The 20,003-nt window shown below is 45.1% G+C and overlaps 1 protein-coding gene across 1 annotated transcript in view; it reads right to left on the bottom strand.

Annotated features, from left to right (window-relative positions):
• Positions 1 to 528: 528 nt before the first annotated feature.
• Positions 529 to 20,003, bottom strand: part of COTL1 (coactosin like F-actin binding protein 1) — a 50,670-nt gene continuing 31,195 nt past the window's right edge. The window contains exons 3-4 of the mRNA XM_033940888.1: positions 13,038 to 13,195; positions 529 to 1,817 (exon numbers count right to left, since the gene is read on the bottom strand). Coding sequence (XP_033796779.1) covers positions 1,707 to 1,817; positions 13,038 to 13,195 — 269 coding nt within the window. The 3' untranslated portion in view covers positions 529 to 1,706. The remainder of the gene's footprint in view (positions 1,818 to 13,037; positions 13,196 to 20,003) is intronic.

The following is a 20,003-nucleotide window of genomic DNA, read 5'->3' as shown; positions in this document are numbered from 1 at the left end:
GGATCAGAATTGCCTACCCCTGTCCTAGGTGAACCTTCACCTGTATACCATCCCTTAGTCCAGCATCTCCCCTTCCTTATCCCTGAACAATTATGCATCTCCCTTTTCCCTTCCTATCCCCCCCCCAAAAAAAAAACAACCCAAAAACAGTCCAATATGAGATCTATTTGTATACAATGGAGGCAGTGTATGCAAATCAATCTCATGCATATTAGTTGTGGAAATTTTTGAAAACCCAACTATGTTATGGCCCTCAAGGACTATGGTTCTTACTCATGCACGAGCGGTTTGGAAAGTGCCATAGCAGCCAGTTATCAAACAAGCTCAGCATTTAAAAATCAAACCAATCCAAACATCTTTTGTTCTTCATGACTGAACCAGGCCGAACTCGGCCTACAAAGAAACAGAAAGGGTTGCCTGCCTGGAGGTTGCTCATTCAGCTATGCCGAGTTATGTGTACAAACCAGCAGTGTCCTTTTTGGAAAACACAAAGTACTCAGGGTTTGGGTTAATAAAACAAAAATATACTTTTTTTTTTAATATAAGTGGTTTATTTGCTGCTGCAATCACAATCTGCTGTACCCTATGCTCACCCAGAGCGTGTACAAAACCAGCAAAGTCAACAGCTAGGAGAGGAGGATAAGCTACACACAAACCCACCGTCATCTTGATCTCATGGCCACAAGTGTGCATTTCTGACCTTGAAATTAAAAGGCAACTATTTTGTTCTGTGCAGATGCAACATTCTTCTAAGAAGGGAATTCCACTTCGCTGGACAAAAAGGACTCTCTCGGGCAAAAGAGTTGCCAGGGAGAACAGCGCAGAGGCCGACACAGGAAGGAGAAATGCTTCATTGGGCCTCTGCTACTGAGAGGCCTACTTAGGCCCCTATTCACAGCCCATTTTGTACTGGAAGCTCATTAAACCCTAACTAACACGCACACAACCTTCAAGAAAAAGGCACACGTTGACCTCTTCCCTGCCCCCAACAGCTTACAGTTAACCATGGCAACCTGAACATTCAACCCAAGATTTGGGTTGGGGGTTTTTTTAAGGGGGGGAGGATTAAGGGAACAAAAATAAAGCAGAGAGCAAGACAGCTAGCTAATCGAACAAAAATAAATGTAAAGTGAATTTTTCTTCCCCATTTATAAGAGTTGGTTTAAAAAAAAAAAACCCCAACAAAAAACACATTTTTGAAAGAGCAGTAACGCAGCCAAGAGCCATCTCTTAAATTGTGGTAAGAGTGCACCAGAGTTGAACTTCAGCTAAACAAAACCTAATCTCGTCCTTTGAATGGATTCTCACGCTGCCAGAAAGTGGGGATGGGATGCTCCGCTTACGTATTACTCACAGACTGGTTTCCAGTTAATAAATGGATATGGCAAGACAACAGTGGACATCAAACACATGCACATAGAGGCTGACACAAGAGGCCTACTGAAAGACAGAGAAACGTAGGCCTGACAGAGAAACATAGGCCCGACTGCAGCTACAAAAAAAAGAGGTAACTTTGCTCAACAGTTCATAACAAAAAACAGGTTTCATTAGCTGAAGTAGAAAATCAAACCCAGTCCTTTAGGTTGGGAGGGGAGGAGGAGGAGTGATTTTTCTTCTCTGCGTCTGTTTTTCTTGTGTTTGATTTTGTCTTAACCGCAGCTGTGGAGCGCTGAGGCCTAGGATTATAGAAGTGTAGGTGACATGGTTTACTCAATCTGGGCATCATAGTTGGCACCCCCTGCCTTCTTTAGCTCATTCTTGATATAATCTTCCTCCAGCTCCTTGTGGTCGGTAATCACCAGCTCTTTGGCAAAACTCTGGAGAAAGGGGTGGGGGGGAGAAGAGAGGGAAAAAAGGTCATAAGCCTCATTCATGGTACAAAACACACAGCAAGCATAGAGCAAGAATTACTGCCTGCAAATAACAACTCGCCCGTTGAATAAAACTGGATTTGTACTGGGCTCTTAACTCACAGCGACAATATCCAGCTGTCTCAATGGAAGATTCAATAAGTCTGAAAACGTGACATTTTCAGAAATGGTGTGCTACATAACCTCTACCGCAGAGAAGAGTATCAGTGGACTGAACATATAGTAACATAGTAAATGACGGCCGATAAAGACCCGAACGGTCCTTCCAGTCTGCCCATTAGTTATTATTAAAAATACATGATTAAATTAGCTTGTCTGTTCTTTGATATTTCTGGGACATAGACTAAAGTAATTTTCTAAACTATTTCCACGGGTGTACAGTCTGTACATGGGTGAGAATGAATGGAATCATTTCCAGGGGTAGGGAGAGCTCTGCATTAACAAAAAAAAAAAAAAAAAAGGGACAAGATAATAGCTTTTTATAGGACAGACAATACATTTGTCCAGACCAATAGTTCTTAACCCTGTCCTGGGGGACCCCCAGTCAGTCAGGTTTTCAAGATATCCCTAATGGAATATGCATGAGTGAGATTTGCCTATAAAGTAGGTATGCAAATTTCACTCACGGGTATTCATTAGGGATATCTTGAACACGCGACTGGCTGGGGGGGGGGTCCCCCAGGACAGGTTTAAGAACCACTGGCTAGAATAGACATGGGCAACTCCGGTCCTCGAGGGCCGCAATCCAATCGGGTTTTCAGGATTTCCCCAATGAATATGCTTTGAAAGCAGTGCATGCAAACAGATCTCATGCATATTCATTGGGGAAATCCTGAAAACCCGACTGGATTCTGGCTCTCGAGGACCGGAGTTGCCCATGACTGGGCTAGAATCTGGAGGTTAAAACCATCTTCCTAAGTCTGCACAGTATGAGCCAAGTTCTATTTCCATTGCAACAACTTGTGACCTTTGGGCAAGTCACTTAGCCCACCCTATCTATCCCAGGTACAAAAACTTAGGATTATGAGCCCCCTATGGACAGAGAAAGTACCTGTACATAATACATGAACTGCTTTGGGTGTATCACAGAAAGGCGGTATATCAAACATATTACCCTTAGCCTTATATGCACAGTTTTGAAAATGTACCTATTTGTGCATAAAATTAACCGCAATACTAAAGAGTAGATGCAAATGTTATTCCATAAATGCCCCACCAAAGCCAGCAGAGGGAAAAATAGGCACACAGGTCTCGATTGTATAAAGGGCGCCCAACTCCTAAACTGCTGTTTGACGCAGCTGTCAATCAACCGCTAGGCACAATTTATAAAATCACATCCAAAATCCAGGGTTTTCTTAGCTTACATGAATGCGCCTACGGTAGGCGCCTACCTCAATCCATGTCCAAACTCCACCCGAAGCCGCATTAACCACGCCTACTCACTGATTAGCACATCAATGTAGACGCCTACATTGAAGTGGTAGCGCCTAACGGCAAAATTAATTTTTTTTAATTGGGTTATAAAAAAAAAATAGCGCTTTCAATTATCAGAGCCAATTTAAAAAAAAAAAAAATTAGGTTAGGCACCATTTATAGAATCAGGGACACACATTTTATGGATGCAACCAATTATTAAATTACCACCTGAAAGGTAAAGTTTCAAATGATTTTATCAGGGTAACAAAAGAAGTTACCTAAGTAAAATCATCAACTGAAAGTTGTCAACCACTCTGCGGATAAGACAGCACAGACTATCTACACCAAGATGGGATGAGGCCGAGGCCTACGAGCTACACTGCAACTGCAAAATTAAGAAGAAAACCAAATTAAAAATCAGCTCACTATGTCAACAAGCCTAAAGAGCAGATCCTCTCGGCAACAGAGCTTGGAGATACCTCAGAAATCACCCAAATTCATTTTACTAGTGAACCCATGCTTTAAAATCTATTTTTATTGTGATTTTTTTTTCCAAGTACTACAAAATTGATACCGAATAAGAACATTCTTATACCTACAAACAACACAGGCTAATCAATGCCAGAGCCCCAAATATAAACCGAGCAATAACAAAAATCAAACTATACCAAGGGAGCAGAAGTTAAGTGATGGCTCAGGAGCAATCTAAGGAAATACTTTTTTCCAGAAAGGGTGGTAAATGTATAGAATAGTCTCCCAGTAGAGGTGGTGGAGGCAAAGACTGTGTCTGAATTCAAGAAAGAGCAGGGCAGGCACCTGGGACTTCTTGGGGAGAGGAGATAGTGGATGCTGCAGATGGACAGACTGGATGGGCCATTTGACCTTTACCTGCCATCATGTTTCTATAATCATAAAGCTCTATGACCTCACAATGCGGGTGTAAAGAGCCTTAGCCAATAGGGATAGGAGGAGATAGTGGATGCTTTGGATGAGCCATTTGGCCTTTATCAGCCATCATGTTTCTAGGTAAGCTTCATGAACCAGTAGCATTGCCAGACCCAGTATTTTGGATGAGCCGAGTTACTAGGAAGGGCCTTTCCATGTATCCCTCCCCAGAGAGAGAGAAAAAAAAAAAAATGATGGCAGATAAAGGTCAAATGGCCCATCCAGTCTGCCCATCCGCAGCAACCATTATCTCTTCCTCTCTCTTAGACAGGGGTGTCAAATGATGATCCTCAAGGGCCGCAATCCAGTTGGGTTTTCATGATTTCCCCAATGAATATGCATGAGATCTATTTGCATGCACTGCTTTCATTGTATGCTAATAGATGTCATGCATATTCATTGGGGAAATCCTGAAAGCCCGACTGGATTGTGGCCCTCGAGGACCGACATTTGACACCCCTGCTCTAAAAGATCACATGCCTTCTTGAAGTCAGATGGTCTCTCCCCACCACTTCTTCTGGGAGACTGCTCCATGCATCTACCACTCTTGTCTAAGTGCTTTGAAATGAGCCTCCGTAGCTCCTGCGATGGAGGAGAGCGGAACACTGCTAGCACACTACCAGGTGAAAAGCCCTGCATGATCTGTGGACAAACAAGCAGAGGAAGTAAAAAAAAAAAAAAATTTACTTACAAAGGAGTATTGCAATATGTCACTGTGTTCAGCATAATCTGTATAATACAGCTGCACACCAAGAACTGGTATAAAGGAAAAGCTGATAACTGGGCCTGGAGTCATCACGTTCCATATCACAGCTAAGTAATCCCAGTGCTCCAGAGTCAGAGCTGTGAGCTGCCGACATAATAATTATACTCCAGCACCAGCAACTGTGCTCCACGTCTCAGTAGCAGAAACACTCTTCATAGGGACCTCAAGAGCCCTAGTTCTCGACTCTAAAGCCCAGAAGGAAATTAACGACCTCTACTGCTCTTCAGAAATCTTTCAAAGACCTTCTTGGGGCAAGCAGTACCCACTCCTTGGAGTAGAGGGGAGGACTGGATTATTTTCTGAGCTGCTTCAACAGCTAAGCTAGAATGACCAGCATATATAATTGTATTAGATGCTCATCAAAAAGTCTACACCTACCAGATACATGATGAGAGCTTCCAAATAAAGCAGTTGTTTAAATACAGTAGGGTCTAGGGGCTAGGCCTACTCCTGCTATCGGAAGCTAAGCAGAGTCAGGGCTGGCTGGTATCTGGATGGGGGACCACTGGGGAATACCAGGTGCTGTAGGGCCTTATATTGGGCAGCAGCAACATAGTGGAGCCACACACTAAGCGGGAGAAACCAATGGCAAAGCACTCCTGTACTCTGCCTTGAAACATCACAGGAAGGCTTCCTCACTGTGCACGCAGCCATGGGTTGGCGGTCAACGCAAAGGCACACACAGGGGTGCCAGATGTCCTAGAGTTCTCTCTCACCCAGCTTTTTCAAAGTGGCTTCTTGTACTGCTGTGGGCCCAGGGAACTGCTCGTTCCCCCCTCTTCCAAATTCATCTACAAATAGGATGTCTTAAGAACGTTAGAATAGCCATATTGGGTGAGAACCGTGGCAGAATCCTCAATAATAGCAACATTCCATGATCTCAGGGCAAGCAGTGGCTTCCTTCATGTGTTTCAATAGCAAACTGTATGCTAACCGTTATAACCACATCCTCCAGCAATGAGTTCCAGAGCTTAGCTATTCACCGAGTGAGGAAATATTTCCTCCGATTAATTTTAAAAGTATTGCCGTGCAACTTCATTGAGTGTCCTGTAGGCTCTGCACTTTTTGAAAGAATAGGAGGGGGGAGAAAAAAAAAAAAAAAGGTCAATTCACTTTTACTCATTCTATACCACTCAGGATTTTGTAAACATCATATCCCCTCTCAGCTGTCTCTTCTCCAAGCCGACGAGCTTGTTGGGTAGACTGGATGGTCTTTATTTGCCATCCCCCACCCCTGAACCCCTGTGTGCACCGAGGTTAGGATTTTACAGCAAAATCATCAAAATCTAAATTAACATCCCCCCCCCTTTTTCACAGTTATGCTTCTTTACTGGGAATGCTTATGTTTTAAATACAGTGGTACCTTGGTTTACGAGCATAATTCGTTCCCAGAAGCATGCTCGTAATCCAAAGCACTCATATCAAAGCAACTTTCTCCATAGGAGATAATGGAAACTCAGATGATTAGTTCTACATTGTTCCTCTCTTGCTTTAATGGCTTGTTCTGGGTACGTCCAACTTCACCCCCCCAGATTAGAATTATACTCGGTTCCAGTAAAATGAAACAGGGATTTCTGAATATGATTGTTACTTTGCTGAACTAGGTCAGGACAATAAAGCGGCGTGGCAGAAGCATAGATTGCCTCATGCACTTACTTTATTAGCCATTCTCTCGTGCACTGTTTCAGGCCTGCATTCCCTCTCCTTCAGAGCAGGATCCGTCCACCACCAGCGGCTGGGGAACAAGTCGGCCCCAATCGGTCTTCTTCCCGGCTCAAAGGTACAGTAGGTCAGTCTGGCACCCCCTCCCCGGATCCCTGAGCTGATTTGAGTGCCACTTTCAACTCGTGCTGGGTGAGACGCTTAGGATTGGCTGTTGCTCGCTGCTGGCTCATCTTGGGTTGGGCACATGTGGGGCTTGGTTCAACGAGATTGGCCGTTTCTCTTGGGTTGGGCACGCACAGGGCTTGGTTCAACGTGATTGGCTGTTGCTTGCTTCTCTTGGGTTGGGCACGCACGGGGATTGGTTTAACGGTGTGGTGGAGGAGTAGAACAGGCCTTGCTTCAGCTCTGAGCACATCACTGAGATCATGAGGGCAGCAGATTTGGAAAATCACTTAAGCTGCGGGTAAATTTTGCTCGTTTTGCAAGACACTTGGTTTGCGACTTAAAAATTGCTGGTGTATTTTGCTCGTCTTGCAAAACACTCACAAACCAAGGTTTGCCTGTATCTGCAAGTTTGTTTTGTACAGCCAAACACACCATGTGGACCAGAAGGTCAGCGAGATTGCATCTCATGGAAACTCCACATTTCTATCATACTGATATGTTCAAAGGATGACAGAGCTGACAATGAAAAGCCTCAAGCACCGTCATGTTAAAAAGGCATTCACAGTTTTTGTAATTAAATACACAAGAAAAACTTAAAACGGTAAAAGAACTTATCAGTATTTTAAGTGTCTGCTAAAGCAGCATGTGTATGTGCAAAGAAGTTCCTAATAAGTTGCAATAACAGACGGACATTTTGTTTTTAATATGCAAATTTTTTCTACGTCACCCTGGAATAAGGTGGGTTATTTGTTACAATAAAAAATTAGAACTACGTTCAAAAGAAGGGCGATTCAGCAAACCAATTAGTAAGTGCTGTGCTTAAAGGCCTAGGCCTACAAAAATATGAAGCTCAACTTATGCCAACCATTGGGCAAGAACAGCCAACGCCCACAATGTTACTTGGATGCAACAAGGAAGCAAGACCATTTTTCCACTGATGAAGTGCTGGAAGGGCCCAACTTGATAATGATGTCTTCTTTTAAGTAGGGCAAGCACGTTAATCGTGATTAACGCTGCAATTAATGCATTTAATCGCATGCAGTCCTTCTGCCTGCCTTCTTCCCGCTGCATAATTCGGAATCACTCCCGCCTGCACCTGACCAAGTCAATCTTGTCCCTTTTGAAAGGTTACATGCATCTGCACTGACCCACCCCCTTCTCAAAACAGGAAGGGTCTGGGAGGGAGCAATGCCAGCCCAAGAAGAGAGGATGAAATGGACTGGGGAAGGGTGGGAAGGGGTGGAAGAAGAAAAGAGAGATAAGAAGATATTGGGGTTCCTCCTTCGGGCTCAGGCCTCCTCCAAAGTTGCAGTATGTGTTCAGTAGCTGAAGCCCCGTTAACCAAAGAAATCTGCTGCCTGAGTCACTCCCTTCTCCTTATACTGTGCTTAGGAGCAGAGAAGTCAGCGGCATGCCTCCAGCCACCAACCCTTGCACTCCCCAAGTATGCTCGGCTTGTCCATGAACTGAGCATGCCCAGGGAGTGTTGGTCATCGGCGGCCGGCGGCCTATGTTCGCTCCAAGTGGAGCATGCGAGCAATTGCTCATACATTCTAGGGGCATCACTCACAGATTTTACATGGTCGCCAACAAAAATACTTGCATATCTGGAAAATTGTTGTTTTTTTAGAACTTATTGCTCACACAGAAGAATTTTTTAGAACCTTGCGTTCACACGAAAAAAATAAATAAATTTGCAAGCCCTGATGGGGGAACCTGCCATTTGCTCAGTCTTGAGGCAGCTTTGGGAATGGATTTCCTTGGCTGGCGGGACTTTGGCATCTCCACCAGCCTAATGTGGGGAGGATGGAAATTTCTACAAGAGGTGCCCATGTGCCTATAGACTATCAGCTCCCAGATTCAGTCTTAGTGTCCACGCACACCCTCGTATGTACATCTGCTCCGAAGTGGGGTAAATGTTTGCGCACACTCTCCATATCTACTTCCACATTTTATAAGATACTAGTGTTTAAGCCCGTTAGATTAATGGGTGCTAGATGACCGCCTCTCCTGCTTTTGAACCTGGGCAGAGGCAGAGCCGGGGCGGGAGGGAGTGACGGTGGGAGAGCAATTTCAAAGCCTCGGAAGCGGCGGCTCCTTGACCAATCCGCGCTAAGGGATCCCCGCCAACATGGATTTACCAAGGGCAGGTCCTGCCAATCCAATCTAATTAGTTTCTTTGACTGGATAACAAGGAAACTGGATGTGGGTGAGTCCCTAGACGTCATTTACTTGGACTTTAGTAAAGCTTTTGATAGCGTCCCGCACCGCAGACTATTGAACAAGATGAAATCAATGGGACTGGGAGAGACATTAACTACATGGGTCAGTGATTGGCTAAACGGTAGACTTCAGAGAGTGGTGGTGAATGGTGCCACTTCCAAAATGTCAGAGGTGATCAGTGGAGTGCCGCAGGGCTCGGTCTTGGGCCCGATTCTCTTCAACATATTTGTGGGAGATCTGACTCAGGGGCTTCAGGGTAAAATCACATTATTTGCCGATGATGCCAAACTATGCAACATTGTAAGTGAGAACACTTTACCAGATAGTATGACGCAGGACCTACTTCTATTGGAACACTGGTCCTCAACTTGGCAGCTAAACTTTAACGCCAGAAAATGTAAGGTCATGCACCTCGGCAGCAGGAATCCATGCAAAACTTATACACTTAATGGTGAAACCTTAGTTAGGACCAAGGCGGAACGTGATTTGGGGGTGATCATTAGCGAAGACATGAAGACTGCCAATCAAGTGGAGAAGGCTTCTTCAAAGGCAAGACAAATGATGGGTTGTATCCGAAGAAGCTTTATCAGCCGGAAGCGCGAAGTTATTATGCCGTTGTACAGATCCATGGTGAGGCCTCATCTGGAATATTGTGTACAATTCTGGAGGCCACATTACCAAAAAGATGTACTGAGAGTTGAGTCGGTTCAGAGAATGGCCACCAGGATGGTCTCGGGACTCAAAGACCTCCCGTATGAGGGAAGGCTGAATAAATTGCAGCTATACTCACTCGAAGAACGTAGAGAGAGAGGAGACATGATAGAGACGTTTAAATATATCACCGGCCGTATTGAGGTGGAGGATGATATCTTCTTTTTTAAAGGTCCCTCGGCCACAAGAGGACATCCGCTGAAAATCAGGGGTGGGAAATTTCATGGTGACACCAGGAAGTTCTTCTTCACCGAAAGAGTGGTCGATCGTTGGAATGAACTTCCGCTTCAGGTGATTCAGGCCAGCAGCGTGCCAGATTTTAAAAGGAAATGGGATACACATGTGGGATCTCTAGGGAGGTAATAACATGTAGAGGGGATACACATGTGGTATCTCTAGGGGGGGTAAATTCAGGGGGTGGGATTGTTAAAGTGGGCAGACTAGATGGGCTATAGCCCTTTTCTGCCGTCATCTTCTATGTTTCTATGTTTCTATGTTACAACGTCCCCACACTCACGGTCTGTCTGGCTTCCCCACCAAAGCCCTTCGCAGTGGCAGCCCCTCCCGCATCCGTCCCCGCGTCCCAAGCCTCTCCGAAGGCCGGCTCCCACGAAAATGGTACCCCTCTGTCCAAAGCCGCGGCAGCAGCCTCCCTCAAAACACATTTCAAATCTGACATATTGTAATCACAAAACAGAAAATAAAATTATTTTTCTTACCTTTTGTTGTCTGGTCATTATTCATACCATGTAGGGGTCCCAGGCTATGGTTGGCTTTTGATAACTGGCTTGCCAGGGCTCCTTCTTTCTTCTTCCCTCCCTCCATCCCTGCAGCTAAAGACAGGCACTTCCCCCCAGTGGTCTGAGACAGGAGGGAGCAGTTAGGAGAGGGTCTGAGGGCAAAGAGGGGCTCAACAGCGCCCAACCACCTTTCCTTCCCTCCCTTCATCAGGTGCAGTGAATCCACCAATGTTAAAAGGAGCCGCGTCGAAATCGGAGGCCTGCCACTGCCGTAGCACATTCCCCTCTGCCTTGGTCCCGCCCCTTCTCTGACATATGGGACAGTGGCAGAGGGAACGTGTTACGGTGGCGGCAGGGCTCCAATTTCAAAGCAGCTGCTTTTAACATAGACGGAGCTGAACTGATGTGATGGAGGAAGGGAAGGAACGGTGGGGCAAATTTCGGCAACGGCAGGAATTGTTTGGCGGGCCAAGCACCGGTTTCTTTAGGCAGCCCCGGTTGTTTACTTGGATTCAATGTGAGCCGGGTGAGGAAGGCCGCCGCAGCCTCGCGGCTAGGTAGGGGGACAACAATGGCGCTTATGCTCAAGCCCCCGCCGCAGCTCCTCTCTCGATCCTGGTGCGGTTCGAGAGAGGAGTAGTGGCGGCGGCTTGAGCATAAGCGCGATTGTTGTCCCCCTACCTAGCCGCGAGGCTGCGGCGGCCTTCCTCACCCGGCTCTCACGGCTGGCGGCCGGCGAACCCTAATGCTGACATTGAATCCAATTAAACAACCGGGGCTGCCTAAAGAAAGATGGTAATCATATTCTGTTCCTAGGCGGTTGAGGGGGGAAGGTTGTGGTTGGAGTTGCTAGGCTGCAGCGGATGTGTGAGTTGCGAGTGTGGGGCCTGTAGCGGCGCGAGGTGGAAAGCAGGCTGTGGTGACGTAGTAGGCGCGCATGCGCACTCGTGTTTCCGCGACGGGACCAGGGAACACGATTTTTTTAGTGCGCATGCGCGTCCTACCATTTTATTATATTAGATAGAACGAAGCAGATAGGTAGACAAGGCAGCAAGGAAGGCGTCTTTTCAACCAAATAATCAAGCCGGTTTGCACAGCTCAGATCGTCTCCACTAGTGTCCCCTGAGGAAGGTGTACATTATACGCCGAAACTGGGATCCTCGTTGGGGCTACCAGTTTTTGAATAAAGACTTGATTATTTGGTTGAAAAGACGCCTTCCTTGCCATAAGATATAAACGACCATCACAACTCTGCTCCTGGAAAGCCTCATTTGGCAGGCATAAAAAGTACAAACTCTCCTGTCACTGCTGCATAAGTTTATTAGAAAATTTGCTAAACTGCTCTACTCAAAAAAATCAAAGCCTTTTCTACCTGTAAAGTATGCTTTGCACATGGAGGGGGGTGGGGAAATTTCATATAATGACCTTAAAATGCAAAGAAAAAAGATGAAAACTTATTTTAAAGAATTGGAAGAACTGGGATTGGTTAAATTACACTTTCTGGAGGTAATCTCTCTGTTATACTTTTAAAATGGAACGTTCGATGGCCGTACAACAGGGATGGTATAAGAAATTTATGGATGTTTGGGAACCATTGACTAAGTTCTGTAAGGAATGATAACTGATTTTATTTTATCGACCCTTAAGCATACACATCCAGGGTGGGTGGGAGGGGGGAGGGTTTTGCATTGGAATTTCATTCGGGGAATATATGGAAGGTTTCCTGTAGGTATGTACTTTTTCTGATTTTTTTTTTGGGGGGGGAAATAGTTATGCGTTAATGTCTATATGTTTAATGTGCATTTCGTGTAAACTTATGTACAGTAGTACCTTGGATTAAGAGTATAATCCGTTCCAGGAGCATGCTCGTAATCCAAAATGCTCGTTTATCATAGCGAGTTTCCCCATAGGAAATAATGGAAACTCGCTTTGATGCGTTCCCCCCCCCCCCTGAGAACCGGCATTGCTCCCCTCGTTGGCCCCCCCTGCGATCAGGCACACCCCCCCGCCACAATCCGACACCCCCCCCCGACACGATTGGGCACCCCCCCCCGACACGATCCGACATCCCCCCTGCCGCTTCTTACCCTCATCTGGGCACTCTAGAAGATCGGACTCCTCGTCTGCTGGGCCTTAAGCATCTGAGCATGCTCAAGGCCTGCGAGTTCACGTTCACGAGGGCCGATCTTCAAGAGTGCCCAGATGAGGGTAAGAAGCGGCGGGGGGGTGCCCAATTGTGTCAGGGGGGTGCACAATCGTGGCGGATCGTGGCGGGGGGTGCCCAATCGTATCGGGGGGGTCTGATCATGGCGGGGGGGTGCCGGATCGCAGGGGGGGTGCTCGTAAATCGAGCCATGCTTGGTTTCCGAGGCACCGATTTTGCAAATGTTTTGCTCGTCTTGTAAAACACTCGCAAACCGGTGCACTCGTAAACCGAGGTATCACTGTATATTGAAATTGTTTGTTTGCACTATGGTAGTTTGGATATTTAATAAATATTTCCAAAAAAAAAAAAAAAGATGAATAGTAGATTACCTGCACTACTTCTTTAACCAGGGTCTTATCTGTTCCAATTTTGGCTCTCTGCAGGCCTCCAACATCTTCCCCGATCCATGTGATGAGGACAAATTTGGCTCGTTTGCTCATGGCATCACCCGTGGTGAATCGGACATAAGCGTACAACCTAATGTCATCTGGAGACACAGAAGAGGGGAAATCATTATTAAGGTTACACTTTTAAAACAATAATGTGTAGTGATCGTAACTTAGCAGGCACAAAAGGCCAATCAGATTGGGGGGAGGGGGAGTCCCCGCCCTACACACACTCTGATAGAAGGAGATTCCTGTGCTCAGGTGGAATTGCAGTTGCTTTCACACCTAGTGATGGGAAATCAGTGTAGCATTCTGGAATAAAATTCTACCACTAGTACATGAAAATCTATTTTAAATGCGTCTGCTTGGACTTTTTAGTTTACAATTGCCTGGGGAGCGGGACAATAAATCAATACGGTCCATTTCTTAATCTTCTTCTGGTTCTTCACACCTAACAATGTTCATGAATTTTTTATTTATTTAAAAATTTATATACCGCATAATAACTATGCAGTTTACAAAATTACATGCAAACATGAAATGAATGCTAAACACGTTTCAACAGACCACAGGAAAACATTAACAAATGACATCATATTTTAAATCTTCATTAACAGGCACATGTATGCGACACATCGAACGCTAAAACTGAATAAAGCATGCCTACATAGGTCATTGTTTAGCTGTAAGTTCAGTATGACTTTGCTCGAGGCCAGCTGCGTCCCAGACTTTAAGAATAAATGGGATACCTATGTGGGATCCCTACGAGGGTCAAGTTAAGGAATTGGGTCATTAGGGCATAGACTTAAGGGGGTGGGCAGACTTGATGGGCTATAGCCCTTTTCTGCCGTCATCTTTCTATGTTTCTATCCCATATCAAAAAGCTGGATTTGACTCATCAGTCCCAGATTTTTCACTTGTCATACAACAGAACAAATATATATTAAAAACTCCAGTGCCACCTCAGAAACAGCAACAAAAACACACCCCTCCACTGCCAGATACTGTGAAGCAACACAAAAATATGCAAAAAGAACATTATTCAGAATCAATGACAGCAGACCTGCTGTTATTGAGGGTAGTGGGGAAGCAGAACGAGAGACCAGTTAAGGCAGTGGTTCTCAACCCTGTCCTGGGGACCCCCCAACCAGTCGGGTTTTCAAGATATCCCTAATGAATATGCACGAGAGATTTGCATACCTGCCACTTCCATTATATGCAAATCTCTCTCGTGCATATTCATTAGGGATATCTTGAAACCCCTGACTGGCTGGGGGGTCCCCAGGACACAGTTGAGAACCACCGAGTTAAGGGGATTTCAAGCTGGTCTTCCCAGTTTGCAGGCACTGTTGGTTGTAAAGGAAACACAGGCTTACTGTCTATATCAGTGTCTCTCAAACTTTTTAGCTCCGACACACTAAAAGGAGCAAATGTTTTTTGTTGCATATTATAATTAAAATTATAAAAATGTAAAACCAACAAAAAGATGTTAAAATTTGAGAGTTAGCGCTCTTTAAGGTATGGGTAATTATAATAAGGGTGAAACTAAAGTAGATAGATTAGAATTGCTAATCAATGCGATGGATGTGCTTGTTTGAGTGCAAATTAACTAAAAATGTGGCTCGATATTCAACAAGCAAACACAGATTTCATCATCCACCATCTGCAGTTCTCTTTTTAAAAAAATTTAATTTCTGTCAGAGCTGAAAATCCAAATGGTAACAAAGCCTTGATTGCTTTGTTGCTCATTAAGATAACTACTGCATTTAAAAAAACAAACCTAAAATTATTTGACATTAGTTTTCAAGGACCAATCACGTCAAAGAATGATGCACGTCTGGGCGGTTGTATCCTTACGCACACAGACGCTCATAACACTGACAGATTCTTGTGTACGCAATGTACATGTCAGCTGTTCTAGTGTATACTTCTGAAGGGAATTTCTAAAAATAAAGTACAATTCTGGAATCTCTTCGGGGCACACAGTTTGAGGGACACTGGTCTAGATTAAAATATTTTGGCGACACATTACTCATATCAAAACTGCATTATGAAGGCAATAGTACCTTTACTGAACAGATTATTCAGACAATCTAGAATTATCTCTGTGCTATATAAAGGACAAAAGCCTGACTGACACATGCAAAAGAGAGGAATGATCCACATAGTCCAACAGCTGAAGGTACACCATAAGAACCTAAGAATAGCCTTACTGGGTCAGAGCAATGGTCCATCAAGCCCAGTAGCCCGTTCTCCCAGCGGCCAATCCAAGTCACTAGTACTTCGTCAAAACCCAAAGAGTAGCAACATTCCGGAGTTGACAGTGTGATGTCATAATGCCTCAGAGCCAACCTCATCAGTGATGTTACAATGGCTTGATTGTCCTATACTTGGCACACATGAGAGCATAAGAACAGCCATACTGGGTCAGACCAAAGGTCCATCAAGCCCAGAAGCCCGTTGTCACGGTGGCCAATCCAGGCCCCTAGTACCTGGCCAAAACCCAAGAAGTAGCAACATTCCAGCATCTCAAAGAATAGCAAGATTCCGGAACCCCAATGAGAGCAACATTCCAGAGCTGAGATTGTGATGTCATAATGCCTCAGAGCCAGCCTCATCAGTGATGTTACAATGGCTTGATTGTCCTATACTTGGCACACATGAGAGCATAAGAACAGCCATACTGGGTCAGACCAATGATCCATCAAGCCCAGTAGCCCGTTCTCACGGTGACCAAACCAGGTTACTAGTACCTGGCCAAAACCCAAGGAGTAGCAACATTCCAGCATCTCAAAAAATAGCAACATTCCGGAACCCCAATGAGAGCAACATTCCAGAGCTGAGATTGTAATTAGAGAATGACACGGGGAAAAAATCTGTCCCCGTCACCGCCCCGTCACCGGCCCACCATCCTCTGCACCGCCCCGTCACCGCCGTTCCCTTCACCGCCCCGTCACCGCCATCCCTTTCACCGCCCCGTCACCGCCACTGCCATCCCATTCACCGCCCCGTCACCGTCCCCGCTGCATCCATATAAGCCTTAGTACTGTAATATTTAGCTTATTCCTTTCTTATAAATCAAAGTTCCTGCTGCTGAACTAGAGAAAGAGATGTTCAGCTGGCAGGGCTTTGTTTATAAATTTTTATCAACACAACTAATATACTATTTTATCCTAAAGCAAAAAAACAAATAAATAAATATAATTTTTTTTTCTACCTTTGTTGTCTGGTTTCTGCTTTCCACATCTTCTCATTGAATTCCTTCCATCCACTGTGTGTCTTCTCTCTGCGTCTTTCATTTGCTGTTACTGTGCCTCTCCCTTAACCCCCCCCTCAATTGGTCTAGCACCCATCTTCTTCCCTCCGCTCCCCCATAGTCTGGCATCTGTCTTCTTCCCACTCTGTCTTCCACATTTCCCTTCGGGGTCTGTTCCTCTCCACCCTCCTTCAATGTCTGTTCTATTCCTTTCCACCACCACCCTTCCCTCCCTCCTTTACCATCTGTTCCTTTCTACTACCCTTCAGCTCCTCTCGCGTGGCCTATCTACCTTCCTTCCTCTTATTTTCATGGCACGTTACAATGTAATTTGTGCAAGCCACTGGAGCCTGCAAGCTCGGTCCCTGTCCCATCCCCACAAACCATCTCACTTCTGTGCTCCTATTTTCTCCATTTCTAATATCTCCCCTATGTATCTGTCATTGCCCCCCCTGTGTCCATATACCATCCCCATGGCATGTCCCCTTTATGTCTCTGTCCCTATGCCCCATGCACATAATTTCCCCTCTTTCTGTTACCTTCCTGTGTCCAGATTTCCCCTATCTTCCTCTTCCATACCAGTGTGTCTCTTCTTTTCAACCCCATCTAGCTTTTTTCCCTCTTTCTTCCCCCCCCCCCCTGCTTCTAGCATCTGGCTCACCTGCCTGTCCTTCCCTTTCTTTCCTGCTGTGGGTTTTTCTTTCTGACTTCATCCCCTTGGCCCAGAATCCTTTTCCCTTTCACTCCCTCCTTCCAATTTGAGCCGGGAACACTAGCGATCGCACGGTCCCCGCAGCCACTACCTGCCTGCCCAATCGATCCTAGTGTTTAGCCAGCTCTCTCCCTTCTCCTCACCTTAGTTTATAGGTTTTCTTTTTCGGCGACCTGCACGCTTTCCCAAAGAGCCGCGCACGCGCGGCTGCTCAGTGTTCAATCTTCTGCTCTGCTGCAACTTCCTGTTTCCGGTTGCGTCAGAGCAGAAGATCGAAACTGAGCAGCAGCAGCGGGTGCGCGGCTCTCTGATAGCGTGCGGATCGCCGAAAAAGAAAATCTACAAACTAAGGTGAGGAGAAGGGAGAGAGCTGGCTAAACACTAGAATCGATTGGGCAGGCGGGTGTGAGCTGCGGGGACCGCGCGATCCTTCATGCCTCACTGCGGGGACAAGACCCATTCACCGCCCCGCGGGCGGTGAATGGCCTTGTCCCCGTCGCCGCAGCGACTGCTAGTTTTCTTCCCCGTTTTCAGCGGGTGACCCGCGGCTAAAATGCGGTGGCCGCGGGTAAACCGCCACCGTGTCATTCTCTAATTGTAATGTCATAATGCCTCATTCTATAGAGCCAACCTCATCAGTGATGTTACAATGCCTTGATTGTCCTATACTTGGCACACATGAGAGCATAAGAATAGCCTTACTGGGTCAGACCAATGGTCCATCAAGCCCAGTAGCCTGTTCTCATGGTGGCCAATCCAGGTCCCTAGTAACTGGCCAAAACCCAAGGAGTAGCAATATTCCATGCTACCGATCCAGGGCAAACAGTGGCTTTCCCCATGTCTCTCTCAATAACAGACTATGGACTTTTTTCCCCAGGAACTTGTCCAAACCTTTCTTAAAACCAGCTATGCTATCCTTCCATCAGTTTTACAAAGAAAGGAATGGATGCTATTGGTCGGTAGTTGGTGACTAATTAAGCAGGCTCTTTAGAATTTTTTGGCATAGGAGCAATTATATGTCCTCTGCTTAATGGAAATTTACTCATCGGCAGCAAAGAGAGACAGCTAATCAAATAATTCTAACTGGAATTTCAATGGAGCAGCTTTCGTAACTGCTGGAGGACAGAGATCTAAAGAACAAAATAAACTCATGTACTTATTGCGTAATTTTAAAAAAATGATCTCAGATAGGCTTGCTGAAGGAACTCCAGCATAAAACCGCATAACTTGCATCTGTTAGAACTGGCAAAACTTAAATTTGAAAGTCTGAATCCAAATATAGTTGCAACATTAATACCACACCAAAGAGAAGATGCCCGCAAATTACAAGGCCATTAGAATTTTACCATCTAATTACACTGTGCAACAGAGGTTGGGGGGGCATGAATTGTAGTGGGTGTTCTATAGTGATTTGGGGGGGGGTCGCTGAATTTTTTGGTATAATCTCTGATTTTTGTCAAGAGCATAATACAAAAATTAACATTTTTGCTATATTTTCTAACGCTTGGAGTAAACGGTACAACAATCTGTGAAATATTAAAACAGTTTGCCTCAAAATTAGATTTTCTTTTTCCCCCGATAATCTTGGTAGTGTTAGTGATGAGCACGGGGAAAGGTTTCACCAGGACGTTGCTACGATGGAGAAACGATATCAGGGCAGATGGAATTCACCCAATGCTGGCTGACTATCGTTGGACATTAGAGATGCTCCTAATCTGGTTTATAAAAACGCACTTCAATGGCAAAACGATTCTAGAAAATAATATTTATAGGAACTGTTAAAATTGGCGCAATGCATTACATGATGATTTCTCAGGCTATAAATATTTGCGATGTGCTCAAAAAACTGTACGTGATAGGAGAAAACTAGGCTATTTTCATACACAGGAAGTCAAAGTCTATAAAGTAAACCTTGTTTTCTTCTAGCCCCAGAAAAAAAAAAAAAAAAAAAAAGTTTTAACACTGTTACCTGCCTTTTCAAATCCATGCTCAAGGTGAGTTATGATCAAGCACAGAAAGTGAACCTCTTCGCTTAAGAGCTTTGTTTGCTAACCTGCATTAACGAGTTAATTTGACTTGACTGCACAGTTAGTAAATACCTTGCCAAGAATTACAGGCAATGGAGAGTAAAGCCCTACCCAAGGTCAACTAAAAATACATCCTGAACCCTGGCTTCCTTGTTCTCAGCCCACTATGCGCTAGGCTACTTCCTCTGTTTAGAAGAAAACAAAAGCCATGAAAACAGCTTTTCATTAAAAGATGAACCAGGAGCACAGAAGGAAAAGGACATATTTCGGTGTTCACATATAATTTCCCTGAATCTGTGGGCACAGAAAGTAGACCGCTATAGTTTAATCTGATGCAATGTGTAAAGAACGGCCCACGGTAGGGCTACCAGATGACTGGATTTACCCCAGACAGTCCTCTCTTTTAGAGGACTGTCCAGGTGTCCAGATGGATTTAGAAAACCCAATGCTTCATCCAGGTTTTGGACAACCCTGGCTCTGCCAGAACTCAGAGTTGCGTCTGAAGGGCTTCTGAGCAAGCACGAATACAACACAATGACATCACATGCATGTGGGCATGTGTATGACATCAAATCTCATCTGTGCATGCTCTGAGGCCTTCCAGATGCAGCCCCAAGTTCCAAAAAGGAGATAAGGTTGTGTGGGGGTGGAACAGGGGCAGGGCCATATGTCCTTGTTATTACCATAAAAAATATGGTAATCCTAACCCGAAGAGAAGCTCAGTTGGAGTCCAATACTTCCAGTTTAAAGCTATCACAAGAGTCTTGAGCGAGAACTTAAGAAAACATTTTTTTTACAACATTGATATTGGTGGTATAGCCAAACCTGCTGTTTTGGGTGGGCCCTGAGTTAATGTGGATGGGCCTTTTCAACCCCCCCCCCCAATAGAAATAAAATATTTTGTTTGTTTTTTA

The sequence above is a fragment of the Geotrypetes seraphini genome, chromosome 4 (genome assembly GCF_902459505.1).
Source record: "Geotrypetes seraphini chromosome 4, aGeoSer1.1, whole genome shotgun sequence".
NCBI lineage: Eukaryota > Metazoa > Chordata > Amphibia > Gymnophiona > Dermophiidae > Geotrypetes > Geotrypetes seraphini.
The sequence above is the reverse complement of the archived record's forward strand: the minus strand, read 5'-3'. Positions and strand labels throughout refer to the sequence as shown.